Source organism: Fistularia commersonii, chromosome 13 (assembly GCF_037954325.1).
Source record: "Fistularia commersonii isolate RoL2024-O1a breed Wild chromosome 13, RoL_Fcom_v1.0, whole genome shotgun sequence".
Taxonomy (NCBI): Eukaryota; Metazoa; Chordata; class Actinopteri; order Syngnathiformes; family Fistulariidae; genus Fistularia; species Fistularia commersonii.
This window is the reverse complement of record NC_141296.1, coordinates 3,666,242-3,679,693: the sequence shown is the minus strand read 5'-3', so window position 1 is coordinate 3,679,693 and position 13,452 is coordinate 3,666,242. Positions and strand designations below refer to the sequence as shown.

Sequence of the window (13,452 nt, the reverse complement as noted above, 5' to 3'; positions counted from 1 at the left end):
ACAAGAAATTTGCGCAACATTTCGTTCAAAGTCATTTCATGAAACTCACAAAGTAACCAACTGGAAAAAAAGTATTGTATGTTACTCACCATAGTGGACATCTTTGACAAGGTTCCTGACAGCTGATTCTCTGTAAGTGTAGCATCAGTTTCTGCTCCGTCCACATTCACTAAACTTTGGCTCATCGGCTGCATATATTTCATGTCACTCTTCCTGGAGTCAGTGGTCCTGCACACCTCATAGTTGTACACGTGTGGGAGAGTCCCTGTCCCCAAAGTGTCTGAGTAACGCGGTGGATAATATGGAATCACAGGGAGGTTGGAGTGATACAGGACGCGAGACTGTCTCCATCTGTAGATTTTCACCGATATAATAACCACTAAACAGGTGATGAAGAGGAAGGAGACGACAGCCAAAGCCAAGACCAGGTAAAAGGTCAGGTTGTCGTTGTACTCCTTGTCCTGCGTAAAGTCTGTGAACTCTGACAGCACTTCTGGGAAGCTGTCCGCCACCGCCACGTTAACGACCACCGTCGCTGAGCGAGAGGGCTGTCCGTTGTCCTCCACTATCACGGTCAGTCTCTGTTTGGCGGCATCTTTATCAGTGACCTGGCGGATGGTTCTTATTTCTCCATTCTGTAAGCCCACTTCAAACAGCGCCCTGTCTGTGGCTTTCTGCAGTTTATAGGAGAGCCAGGCATTCTGTCCAGAGTCCACATCAACAGCCACCACTTTAGTCACCAGGTAGCCCACATCTGCTGAACGAGGCACCATCTCAGCCACCAGAGAGCCCGTCTGGACCGGATACAGAACCTGAGGCGGGTTGTCGTTCTGATCCTGGATCAGGATTCTCACAGTAGCCACTGAACTCAGAGGAGGGGAACCAGCATCGCGAGCCGTTACGTTGAATTGAAATGACTTGACTTGCTCAAAATCAAAGGACCTCACAGCATGAATGACACCACTCTCTGGACTGACTGATACCAAGGAAGACACAGGAACCCCATTCACCTCCTTGTCCTCCAGGAAGTAAGACACGCGAGCATTTTGAGCCCAGTCTGCATCAGTGGCACTGAGAGTAAACACAGAGAATCCAGGAGGGTTGTTCTCTGGTACCGTCTTACTGTACTCTGACTGATCAAATGTGGGCGGGCTGTCATTCACGTCTGACACTTTAACATGGATGGTTTTACTGCTGGACAATGGAGGAGAGCCTTGATCAGAGACGGATATTGTGAGATTGAATTCAGGAATATTTTCTCTGTCTAAGATGTTATCGGTGACTAATGTGTAATATCCAGTTAGAGAAGATTCAATTTTGAAAGGTACATCTGGGTTAATGGAGCACTTGACGACACCGTTACTACCAGAGTCTTTATCGTCTACATTAATAATGGCTACAGTTGTTCCAAGAGGAGAGTCTTCTGGAATAGAGTTGGAAAATGACATCAGTTGTATTGTAGGGCTATTGTCATTCTCATCAATAACCTGGACAATAACTTTACAAGTATCCGAATATGCTCCATGGTCACTAGCTTTGATGTCAAACTCAAAATTACTAGCTTTTTCAAAATCAAGTTTACCTGTAACTTTAATTTCACCTGTATGTACATTAACATCAAACAGCCTTTTAGCTCCTTTAGCAACATGAGCAATAGAATATACGATCTCTCCATTGACTCCTGAGTCTGCATCATTTGCACTAACAGTAGTTACCACCGTCCCTTCAGGAGAGTTTTCTCTAATATCTGCTTTATAAACAGGTTGGCTGCACACTGGCGCATTATCGTTCGCATCCAGCACAGTGATTTGAATACGCACCGTCCCCGATCTATGAGGCTCACCGCCATCTGAAGCGATCAGGACGAGTGTGTGAGTCTCCTCTTTCTCTCGGTCTAACGGGGTCTGTAAAACCATATCAACTGATCTGCGTCCATTAGGTTGGTTCTGGACCTCCAATTTGAAATTATCTGTAGGTTTCAGAGTATATTTTTGTATGTCATTAATACCAACGTCAGGGTCGTCAGCGCTCTCCAGCGAGAAACGGGTCCCGACAGTTGCCATTTCAACCATTTTTAAATGGATTTCATGTTTCGGGAAAGACGGATTATTATCATTAATATCTATTATTTCCACCGTCACACGATAAACCTGGATTGGATTGTCCAGAAATATATCGAAGCTAAAGCTGCAGGGCGTCGTCTTTTCGCATAGCTCTTCCCGGTCGATTCTCTCTTTGATAACGAGTGTACCTTTATCACGGTTTAAATCCACATATTGTCGTTCCTCTTTAGTAATAATTCTGGCTTTACCTGACACCAGCCTCTCCACATCCAAACCCAAATCCCTCGCAATGTTTCCGACAAAAGATCCTTCCGCCTGCTCCTCCGGTATGGAATAGCGAGCCTGTCCGACCACAGAGCTCAGCTTCAGAAGACAAAGAAGGACGAACAGTACTCGCCATCGGTCTTTGCGAGCGGTAATCCGGAAAATACACATTTTAAATCCAACGATCCAGACTCCTTTTCGACATAAAATTAAAAAAAACAAGCCAGATATGTCCGTAGTTGCAGATGTCCAACACGACGGATAAACGCCTGTTTTTCTAACACCCAATGGCGGCCCGTCTTCTTCCTCGGCAGGAACGCAGAGAATGAATTCAGGAGGTGGACCGTCGCTGCTTGCCTACACAGTTATTCAGTGATGTGTCACTAGCGGCGCTCAGAGCCCTTTAACAGTAATACAAGTGTTCATGGACTTAATAGTTTCAAGTCCAGTGAAAGACATATACAATTTCTTAACGTATGGTCCGTAATTTATTATTATTTAATAATAATAAAAAATATACATTGTTTTTCATTAATTTTATATGTTTTTAACAGTGTTGCAAGTAGTTGTCATGATTATCAGTCATCATCAGAATATTAAAGTATTGTATAGTGCTGGCTTCAGATTTATACATTGAAGAAAATTCTTTCTTAAGAGGTTCAAGCTGAGAAATAAGAATGTTATTCCATCCATTGATTATAATTCGTTAGATCTTTAATTCTTCAAGGTTTTAAAATGTTTGCATGAAAACCAAGTCAAGAGTGATCCTTTGGGAATTACAGTGGCTCTTCTTTGACAGTAAGACCAAAGATAAATTTCATCACCATGGACAGCGACAAGGGTTATTCCAGTGTCATCTCAAGTCACTTCAATAAGTTATTAGCTCGAAAGATCATTTTAAAAACGAAATGTATAACTCCCCATAGTATAGATCTTTGAATAGGTTCATTGTTGCCGATTGTCTGCATGTGTCGGATCAGTTTCTGCTCCATTTACACTCACTAAACTTTGACTCTTTGATACAACCTTACTAAACTCTGCACTTCACGCCACTCATTCTCGAATCCTCACCAGACCGCATTCTCTATGACAAACTTGCAGTGCACCAAAGGGCCAGAGAGCGATAGGTCAATAATATACAGCTTCCATTCTGGGGTCGCTACAATAGGAGTCCTTTAAAGGAGTACCACTTCTTTACATTATCTTTTCTGTTCTTTAAATTATATACGGTGGGTAGGAAAAGTGAATGTATTGACTGCCAATTGATTTAAATGATCATGTGACAGTCTATGCATGTTTTAATGTCATGGTACAAGACGGAATACACAAATGGTTGCTAAAACAATACTACTCGAGCAATTGTTAAACAATACAGTTGAATATTTAAAATACATTTTCTCTCAAAAATACGGGGGTTTTGTTCAGCGAATTTCTAATGTTACCATTATTATTTTTCTTACTGATATGTTTTTCAGTGCCCACCTAATACACACACACACACATATACGCTGCAGAAGACGCGCGCACGCCTGCGCACATGCGCACACACGCACTTGCGCGAGCGCGCACACACACACACACACACAGACACTTACTCAAACACACAGACAGACACGCGTGGAAGATCTTAGCACAATGGACAGAGTTGCTAAAGACTAGTAATTTGTGTGAATTTTGTTCACATTCATTGAATGTAATCTCACAAAGTAAGCTACTGAAAATAAGTATTGTATGTTACTCACCATAGTTGACATCTTTGACAAGGTTCCTGACAGCTGATTCTCTGCATGTGTAGCATCAATTTCTGCTCCGTCCACATTCACTAAACTTTGGCTCATCGGCTGCATATATTTCATGTCACTCTTCCTGGAGTCAGTGGTCCTGCACACCTCGTAGTTGTACACGTGTGGGAGAGTCCCTGTCCCCAAAGTGTCTGAGTAACGCGGTGGATAATATGGAATCACAGGGAGGTTGGAGTGATACAGGACGCGAGACTGTCTCCATCTGTAGATTTTCACCGATATAATAACCACCAAACAGGTGATGAAGAGGAAGGAGACGACAGCCAAAGCCAAGACCAGGTAAAAGGTCAGGTTGTCGTTGTACTCCTTGTCCTGCGTAAAGTCCGTGAACTCTGACAGCACTTCCGGGAAGCTGTCCGCCACCGCCACGTTAACCACCACCGTAGCCGAGCGAGAGGGCTGTCCGTTGTCCTCCACTATCACGGTCAGTCTCTGTTTGGCGGCATCTTTATCAGTGACCTGGCGGATGGTTCTTATTTCTCCATTCTGTAAGCCCACTTCAAACAGCGCCCTGTCTGTGGCTTTCTGCAGTTTATAGGAGAGCCAGGCATTCTGTCCAGAGTCCACATCAACAGCCACCACTTTAGTCACCAGGTAGCCCACATCTGCTGAACGAGGCACCATCTCAGCCACCAGAGAGCCCGTCTGGACCGGATACAGAACCTGAGGCGGGTTGTCGTTCTGGTCCTGGATCAGGATTCTCACGGTAGCCACTGAACTCAGAGGAGGTGAACCAGCATCGCGAGCCGTTATGTTGAATTCAAATGACTTGACTTGCTCAAAATCAAAGGACCTCACAGCATGAATGACACCACTCTCTGGACTGACTGATACCAAGGAAGACACAGGAACCCCATTCACCTCCTTGTCCTCCAGGAAGTAAGACACGCGAGCATTTTGAGCCCAGTCTGCATCAGTGGCACTGAGAGTAAACACAGAGAATCCAGGAGGGTTGTTCTCTGGTACCGTCTTACTGTACTCTGACTGATCAAATGTGGGCGGGCTGTCATTCACGTCTGACACTTTAACATGGATGGTTTTACTGCTGGACAATGGAGGAGAGCCTTGATCAGAGACGGATATTGTGAGATTATATTCAGGAATATTTTCTCTGTCTAAGATGTTATCGGTGACTAATGTGTAATATCCAGTTAGAGAAGACTCAATTTTGAAAGGTACATCTGGGTTAATGGAGCACTTGACGACACCATTACTACCAGAGTCTTTATCATCTACATTAATAATGGCTACAGTTGTTCCAGGAGGAGAATTTTCAGGAATAGAGTTTGAAAATGACATTAACTGTATTGAAGGGACATTGTCATTCTCATCAATTATTTGAATAATAACTTTACATGTATCAGTATATCCTCCATGGTCACTGGCCTTCACATTCAATTGATAAGATTTAGTTTTTTCAAAATCGAGTTTGTCTTTAACCTTAATCTCACCTGTGTTAGCATTTACATCGAATAGGTTTTTGGTCCCTTTAGCAACATGAGCAATTGAATATGTAATCTCTCCATTGACTCCTGTGTCTGCATCATTTGCACTAACAGTAGTTACCACCGTTCCTTCGGGGGAGTTTTCTCTGATATCTGCTTTATAAACAGGTTGGCTGCACACTGGCGCATTATCGTTTATATCCAGCACAGTGATTTGAATACGCACCGTCCCCGATCTATGAGGCTCACCGCCATCTGACGCGATCAGGACAAGTGTGTGAGTCTCCTCCTTCTCTCGATCTAACGGGGTCTGTAAAACCATTTCGACGGATCTGCTTCCATCGGGCTGGTTTTGTAACTCCAATTTAAAGTGATCTGTAGGTTTTAGTGTATATTTTTGTATATCATTAATACCAACATCAGGGTCGTCTGCGCTCTCCAGCGAGAAACGCGTTCCGACCGCAGCTGTTTCAACTATTTTTAAATCTATTTCTTGTTTGGGGAATGACGGATTATTATCATTAATATCTATTATTTCCACCGTCACACGATAGACTTGGATTGGATTGTCCAGAAATATATCGAAGCTAAAGCTGCAGGGCGTCGTCTTTTCGCAAAGCTCTTCCCGGTCGATTCTCTCTCTGATAACGAGTGTACCTTTATCTCGGTTTAAATCCACATATTGTCGTTCTTCTTTAGTAATAATTCTGGCTTTACCTGACACCAGCCTCTCCACATCCAAACCCAAATCCCTCGCAATGTTTCCGACAAAAGATCCTTCCGCCTGCTCCTCCGGTATGGAATAGCGAGCCTGTCCGACCACAGAGCTCAGCTTCAGAAGACAAAGAAGGACGAACAGTACTCGCCATCGGTCTCTGCGAGCGATAATCCGGAAAATACACATTTTAAATCCAACGATCCAGACTCCTTTTCGACATAAAATCCAAAAAAGCCAGAGATGTCCGTAGTTGCAAATGTCCAACACGACGGATAAACGCCTGTTTTTCTAACACCCAATGGCGGCCCGTCTTCTTCCTCAGCAGGAACGCAGAGAATGAATTCAGGAGGTGGACCGTCGCTGCTTGCCTACACAGTTATTCAGTGATGTGTCACTAGCGGCGCTCAGAGCCCTTTAACAGTAATACAAGTGTTCATGGACTTAATACTTTCAAGTCCAGTGAAAGACAAATATAATTTCTTGACGCATGGACAGTAATTTATTATTATTTAATAATAATAAAAAAATATATTCATCATTTTTCATTAATTTTAATAGTTTTAGCAGTGTTACAAGTAGTTGTCATGATATCAGTCATAGTCAGAGTGTTAGTGTATTGTATAGTGCTGGCTTCAGATTTATATATTGAAGAAAATTCTTTAAGAGGTTCAAGACTAGAAATAAAAACGTTATCAAGTCACTGATTATAATTCATTAGATCTTTAATTCTTCAATGTTTAAAAATGTTTGCGTAAAAACCAAGTCAAGAGTGATCCTTTTGGAATTACAGTGACTCTTCTGTGACAGGAAGACAGAAGATAATTTTCATCACCATGGACAGCGACAAGGGTTATTCCAGCGTCATCTCAAGTCACTTCAATAAGTTATTAGTTCGAAAGATCGTTTACTAACGAAATGGATAACTCCTCACCAGTAGACACCTTAAAATAGGTTCTTGATTGCTGATTATGTGCATTTGTAGGATCAGTTTCTCCTCCAGCTACACTCACTAAACTTTGACTCTTTGATACAACGGCACTAGACTCTGCACTTCACACCACTCATTCTCGAATCTTCACCGGACCTCATCCTCTATGACAAACCTGCAGTGCAGCAAAGGGCCAGAGTGACAGGTCAACAATATATAGCTTCTATTCTGGGGTCGGTACAATATGAGTCCTTAAAAAGAGTACTATTTCTTTTCATTATCTTTTCTGTTCCTTGCATTTTCTACAGTGGATGGGAAAAGAGAAGGTATTGCCTACCATTTTATTTAAATCGTCATGTGACATTCCATGCATGTTTTGATGTCGTAGTACAAGACGGAATACACAAGTGGTTGCTTAAACAGCACTACCTTAGCAATTGTTAAACAATACAGTTAAATATTTAAAATACCCTTTCTCCCAATAGAACGGGGGCTTTGTTCAGCGAATTTCATATTTTACCTTTATTATCATTCTTACTTATACGTTTGTGTGTGCCCACCTCATACACAGACACACCTCAGACAACACACACACACACACACATTCATTTCATGTAATCTCACAAAGTAATCGACTGAAAATAAGTATTGCATGTTACTCACCATAGTCGACATCTTTGACAAGGTTCCTGACAGCTGATTCTCTGCATGTGTAGGATCAGTTTCTGCTCCGTCCACATTCACTAAACTTTGGCTCATCGGCTGCATATATTTCATGTCACTCTTCCTGGAGTCAGTGGTCCTGCACACCTCGTAGTTGTACACGTGTGGGAGAGTCCCTGTCCCCAAAGTGTCTGAGTAACGCGGCGGATAATATGGAATCACAGGGAGGTTGGAGTGATACAGGACGCGAGACTGTCTCCATCTGTAGATTTTCACCGATATAATAACCACTAAACAGGTGATGAAGAGGAAGGAGACGACAGCCAAAGCCAAGACCAGGTAAAAGGTCAGGTTGTCGTTGTACTCCTTGTCCTGCGTAAAGTCCGTGAACTCTGACAGCACTTCTGGGAAGCTGTCCGCCACCGCCACGTTAACGACCACCGTCGCCGAGCGAGAGGGCTGTCCGTTGTCCTCCACTATCACGGTCAGTCTCTGTTTGGCGGCATCTTTATCAGTGACCTGGCGGATGGTTCTTATTTCTCCATTCTGTAAGCCCACTTCAAACAGCGCCCTGTCTGTGGCTTTCTGCAGTTTATAGGAGAGCCAGGCATTCTGTCCAGAGTCCACATCAACAGCCACCACTTTAGTCACCAGGTAGCCCACATCTGCTGAACGAGGCACCATCTCAGCCACCAGAGAGCCCGTCTGGACCGGATACAGAACCTGAGGCGGGTTGTCGTTCTGGTCCTGGATCAGGATTTTCACTGTCACGTTGCTACTGAGCGGAGGGGAGCCTCCGTCCTGAGCTTTGACAACCACCTGAATTTGTTTGATTTGCTCATAATCAAGGGAACGAACCGTATTAAGAACACCAGTTTCTGAATTTAAAGACACATAAGTAGAAACTGGAACACCACTGACCTGTGTGTCCTCCAGGAAATAGGAGATTCTGGCATTCTGGTTCCAGTCAGAGTCTCGTGCACTCAACGCACATATTGACGTACCGGGGGAATTATTCTCCATGATGTATGCAGAATAAATGCTTTTATCAAATAAAGGCGCGTTATCATTGACATCGGATATCCTCAGTTGTAACTGTGTTGAACTGGACAGAGGCGGATTTCCATTATCTACTGCTGTTATTGTGATATTATATTCTGAAACTGACTCTCTATCAAAGTAATTATTTGACACCAAATTGTAATAATTTGTCAGGGAAGACTCGATCTTGAAGGGGAGTTTTCCATCAATCGAACAGTGGATTTGCCCGTTTCTGTCAGAATCTGCATCTTTTATGTTCAATACTGCCACTGTCGTTCCAGGACGCGCATCCTCAGACACCGGGTTGGTAAATGACATCACGTTAATGACCGGGGCATTATCGTTGACGTCTATGACGTCGATCACGACCTTACTTGTGCCCGTCAGGCCACCCCGATCCTTTGCCTCGACTCTTATCTCGTACTTTTTATTGGTTTCGAAATCTATTTTACCCGACACAAAAATGTTCCCGGTGTTTACATTAATACTAAAAACGCCTGCTGCGATTCCTTTCAATTCAGACAAAGCGTACATAACGAGTCCGTTTGAACCGCTGTCTGCGTCTGTTGCATTCACGGTAATAATACTCGCACCTTTCTCCGTGTTTTCCAAAACAGACGCCTTATAAACAGACTGGTTAAACACCGGAATATTATCATTGACATCCAACACAGTTACATCTATATTTACAGAACCAGACCTCTGCGGTGATCCTCCGTCCACTGCGATGAGTTTTAAAGATAAATGCGGACGTCGCTCTCGGTCTAAAGGCTTCTGCAGCACCATTTCCACATACGCGCTTCCATCCGGATTCGCATGTTTTTGCAACACAAAATGTTCATTTGGAGATAGAATATAATCCTGCAGAGTGTTCAGTCCCACGTCCAGATCCTCCGCGCTGCGCAGCGGAAACTGCGCTCCGGCCGTCGCGGATTCGCTGATTTCGAAGCGGAGATTTGTATCTTTGTTCGGAAACACCGGGGCGTGATCATTAATATCCAGAACTTCCACGGTGATTCTGTGCAGTTCTATCGGATTTTCCAGAATTATCTCAAAGCTGAAGCTACATGGCGTGACGTCTCCACAAAGCTGCTCCCTGTCGATTCTCTCGTTCACGACCAAGATCCCTTTGTCTGCCCTCAGCTCGGTGTACTGGATGTTTTCTCCAGTCACGATCCGGGCCCGCCCGGAACGGAGCCTCTTCACGTCTAAACCCAGATCTTGTCCAACATTCCCGATGACGGATCCCTTCTTCATCTCCTCCGGTACAGAATAACGAATCTGGCCACCGACCATATTTCCCGCATGCAGCAGGCGCAGCAGCAATCCGCAAACAAATCGCCATCTTAAGCAAAAGCCACTCGATCGCTGAGGTCCCATTCTTCAGACAAAAATCAAGTGAAGTGATCAATCGCGGTCGTTCTGATCTCTAAAATTATTTTCCCGGTCAATACACGTTTCATACGAGTCCGTTAGATCCGATTTTCTCTTTAATTTCGCTAAACCTCGACGCACCAGACAGAGCCGCCCTCCCTGACTGTGTCGTCAGTCAGGGGAGGAAACAAATAACGCACGACGCAGAAATGGAGTTCCTTGGCCAACAGCGTCCCTTGGAGTCAGAAAAGTGAAAGCAAGAAAAAACTCCTTCTCTACCCGAGATGGTTTTTTAAGTCATAATATTTGAAATCAGATACGTTTAAAAAAGAGCAGAAAAGGCACACACGTACGCACGCCCAAACACACGCGAGCGCACAGACGCGCACACATGCATGCAAACAAATATAAATATATAAAGATACACACACACACACACGCAATATTTGAATATATTTTGAAATCGTAGTGTTTACATACATATGAAAATTAAAAATGCGTGTGTGTGTGTGTGTGTGTGTGTGTTTGTGAGTGTGTGTGTGTGTGTATTGCAAGTGGTAGCAAACATGTTCCATCATTTAGAATGCATAATGTAAATGCATCAATTTACCAGGGAGAAATATCAGTATCTTCGGACCTATTACACCTTAATTGTTTCACATCACTATAGCAACCCTTGTCAACTGAGCCCTTCGTTGTCAGGATGGCATATATTCTGAATATTTGTAAAACTAACCTCTATAGGAGAGTCTGGTTCATCAAGGATGTTCTTTTCACTCTGGATCCGCTGCATGGTTCCTGTAGAACTGGGGTCCATTATCAGCACGTTCTGACTTCTGGCTGTGCCAAATTTACAGTCACTCTTCCTGGAGTCAGTGGTCCTGCACACCTCGTAGTTGTACACGTGTGGGAGAGTCCCTGTCCCCAAAGTGTCTGAGTAGCGCGGTGGATAATATGGAATCACAGGGAGGTTGGAGTGATACAGGACGCGAGACTGTCTCCATCTGTAGATTTTCACCGATATAATAACCACTAAACAGGTGATGAAGAGGAAGGAGACGACAGCCAAAGCCAAGACCAGGTAAAAGGTCAGGTTGTCGTTGTACTCCTTGTCCTGCGTAAAGTCCGTGAACTCTGACAGCACTTCAGGGAAGCTGTCTGCCACCGCCACATTCACGACCACCGTGGCCGAGCGAGAGGGCTGTCCGTTGTCCTCCACTATCACGGTCAGTCTCTGTTTGGCAGCATCTTTATCGGTGACCTGACGGATGGTTCTTATTTCTCCATTCTGTAAGCCCACTTCAAACAGCGCCCTGTCTGTGGCTTTCTGCAGTTTATAGGAGAGCCAGGCATTCTGTCCAGAGTCCACATCAACAGCCACCACTTTAGTCACCAGGTAGCCCACATCTGCTGAACGAGGCACCATCTCAGCCACCAGAGAGCCCGTCTGGACCGGATACAGAACCTGAGGCGGGTTGTCGTTCTGGTCCTGGATCAGAATTTTCACGGTAGCCACTGAACTCAGAGGAGGTGAACCAGCATCGCGAGCTGTTACGTTGAATTCAAATGACTTGACTTGCTCAAAGTCAAAGGACCTCACAGCATGAATGACACCACTCTCTGGACTGACTGATACCAAGGAAGACACAGGAACCCCATTCACCTCCTTGTCCTCCAGGAAGTAAGACACCCGAGCATTTTGAGCCCAGTCTGCATCAGTGGCACTGAGAGTAAACACAGAGAATCCAGGAGGGTTGTTCTCTGGTACCGTCTTACTGTACTCTGACTGATCAAATGTGGGCGGGCTGTCATTCACGTCTGACACTTTAACATGGATGGTTTTACTGCTGGACAATGGAGGAGAGCCTTGATCAGAGACGGATAGTGTGAGATTATATTCAGGAATATTTTCTCTGTCTAACGTGTTATCAGTGACTAATGTGTAATATCCAGTTAAAGAGGACTCAATTTTGAAAGGAACATCAGCATTAATGGAGCACTTGACAACACCGTTACTACCAGAGTCCTTGTCATTAACATTAACAACAACTACAGTTGTTCCAGGAGGAGAATCTTCTGGAATAGAGTTAGAAAATGACATCAATTGTATTGTAGGGACATTGTCATTCTCATCAACTATTTGAATGATAACTTTACAAGTATCAGTATATCCTCCATGGTCACTGGCCAAAACATTCAGTTGATATGTAGTAGATTTTTCAAAATCCAGTTTACCTGTAACTTTTATTTCTCCAGTATGAGAATTGACATCAAACAGCTGTTTCAACTCCCTACTCACATGGGGGATGGAATATGTAACTTCTCCATTGACTCCTGTGTCTGCATCATTTGCACTAACAGTAGATACAACCGTTCCTTCAGGAGAGTTTTCTCTAATTTCTGCTTTATAAACAGGTTGGCTGCACACTGGCGCATTATCGTTGATATCCAGCACAGTGATTTGAATACGCACCGTCCCCGATCTATGAGGCTCACCGCCATCTGAAGCGATCAGGACGAGTGTGTGAGTCTCCTCCTTCTCTCGGTCTAACGGGGTCTGTAAAACCATTTCGACGGATCTGCCTCCATCAGGCTGGTTTTTCACCTCCAATTTGAAGCTGTCTGACGGTTTCAGAGTATATTTCTGTATATCATTAATACCAACATCGGGGTCGTCTGCGTTGGCAAGCGAGAAACGAGTTCCGACTGCTGCCGTTTCAACTATTTTTAAATTGATTTCGTGCTTTTGGAATGACGGACTATTGTCGTTGATATCTATTATTTCCACCGTCACACGATAGACTTGGATTGGATTGTCCAGAAATATATCGAAGCTAAAGCTGCAGGGCGTCGTCTTTCCGCAAATCTCTTCCCGGTCGATTCTCTCTCTGATAACGAGTGTACCTTTATCTCGGTTTAAATCCACATATTGTCGTTCTTCTTTAGTAATAATTCTGGCTTTACCTGACACCAGCCTCTCCACATCCAAACCCAAATCCCTCGCAATGTTTCCGACAAAAGATCCTTCCGCCTGCTCCTCCGGTATGGAATAGCGAGCCTGTCCGACCACAGAGCTCAGCTTCAGAAGACAAAGAAGGACGAACAGTACTCGCCATCGGTCACTGCGAGCGATAATCCGGAAAATGCACATTTT

At 44.1% G+C, this 13,452-nt stretch overlaps 3 protein-coding genes across 8 annotated transcripts in view; all 3 read right to left on the bottom strand.

Annotated features, from left to right (window-relative positions):
- LOC147227604 (protocadherin gamma-C5-like) overlaps positions 1 to 13,452 on the bottom strand; it is a 354,356-nt gene that overhangs the window by 166,994 nt on the left and 173,910 nt on the right. For 2 of the 6 annotated variants that reach the window (XM_086157825.1, XM_086157847.1), the window contains exon 1: positions 90 to 2,536. The exons of the other annotated variants lie outside the window; for them this stretch is intronic. In XM_086157825.1, coding sequence (XP_086013951.1) covers positions 90 to 2,498 — 2,409 coding nt within the window. In that variant the 5' untranslated portion in view covers positions 2,499 to 2,536. Of the gene's footprint in view, positions 1 to 89; positions 2,537 to 13,452 lie in introns of those variants that run through there. 6 annotated transcript variants of the gene reach the window in all.
- LOC147227623 (protocadherin beta-16-like) lies at positions 2,711 to 10,447 on the bottom strand. The gene is made up of 5 exons (XM_086158812.1): positions 7,884 to 10,447; positions 6,292 to 6,406; positions 4,751 to 5,193; positions 4,070 to 4,615; positions 2,711 to 2,728 (listed from the first exon to the last, which is right to left on the bottom strand). The coding sequence occupies exons 1-5, from the start codon at positions 10,302 to 10,304 to the stop codon at positions 2,711 to 2,713; spliced, it is 3,543 nt and encodes a 1,180-aa protein (XP_086014938.1). The 5' UTR covers positions 10,305 to 10,447.
- Positions 10,978 to 13,449, bottom strand: LOC147227622 (protocadherin beta-16-like). Its single transcript, XM_086158811.1, has one exon. It carries the CDS (start codon positions 13,447 to 13,449, stop codon positions 10,978 to 10,980), a length of 2,472 nt encoding a protein of 823 aa, XP_086014937.1.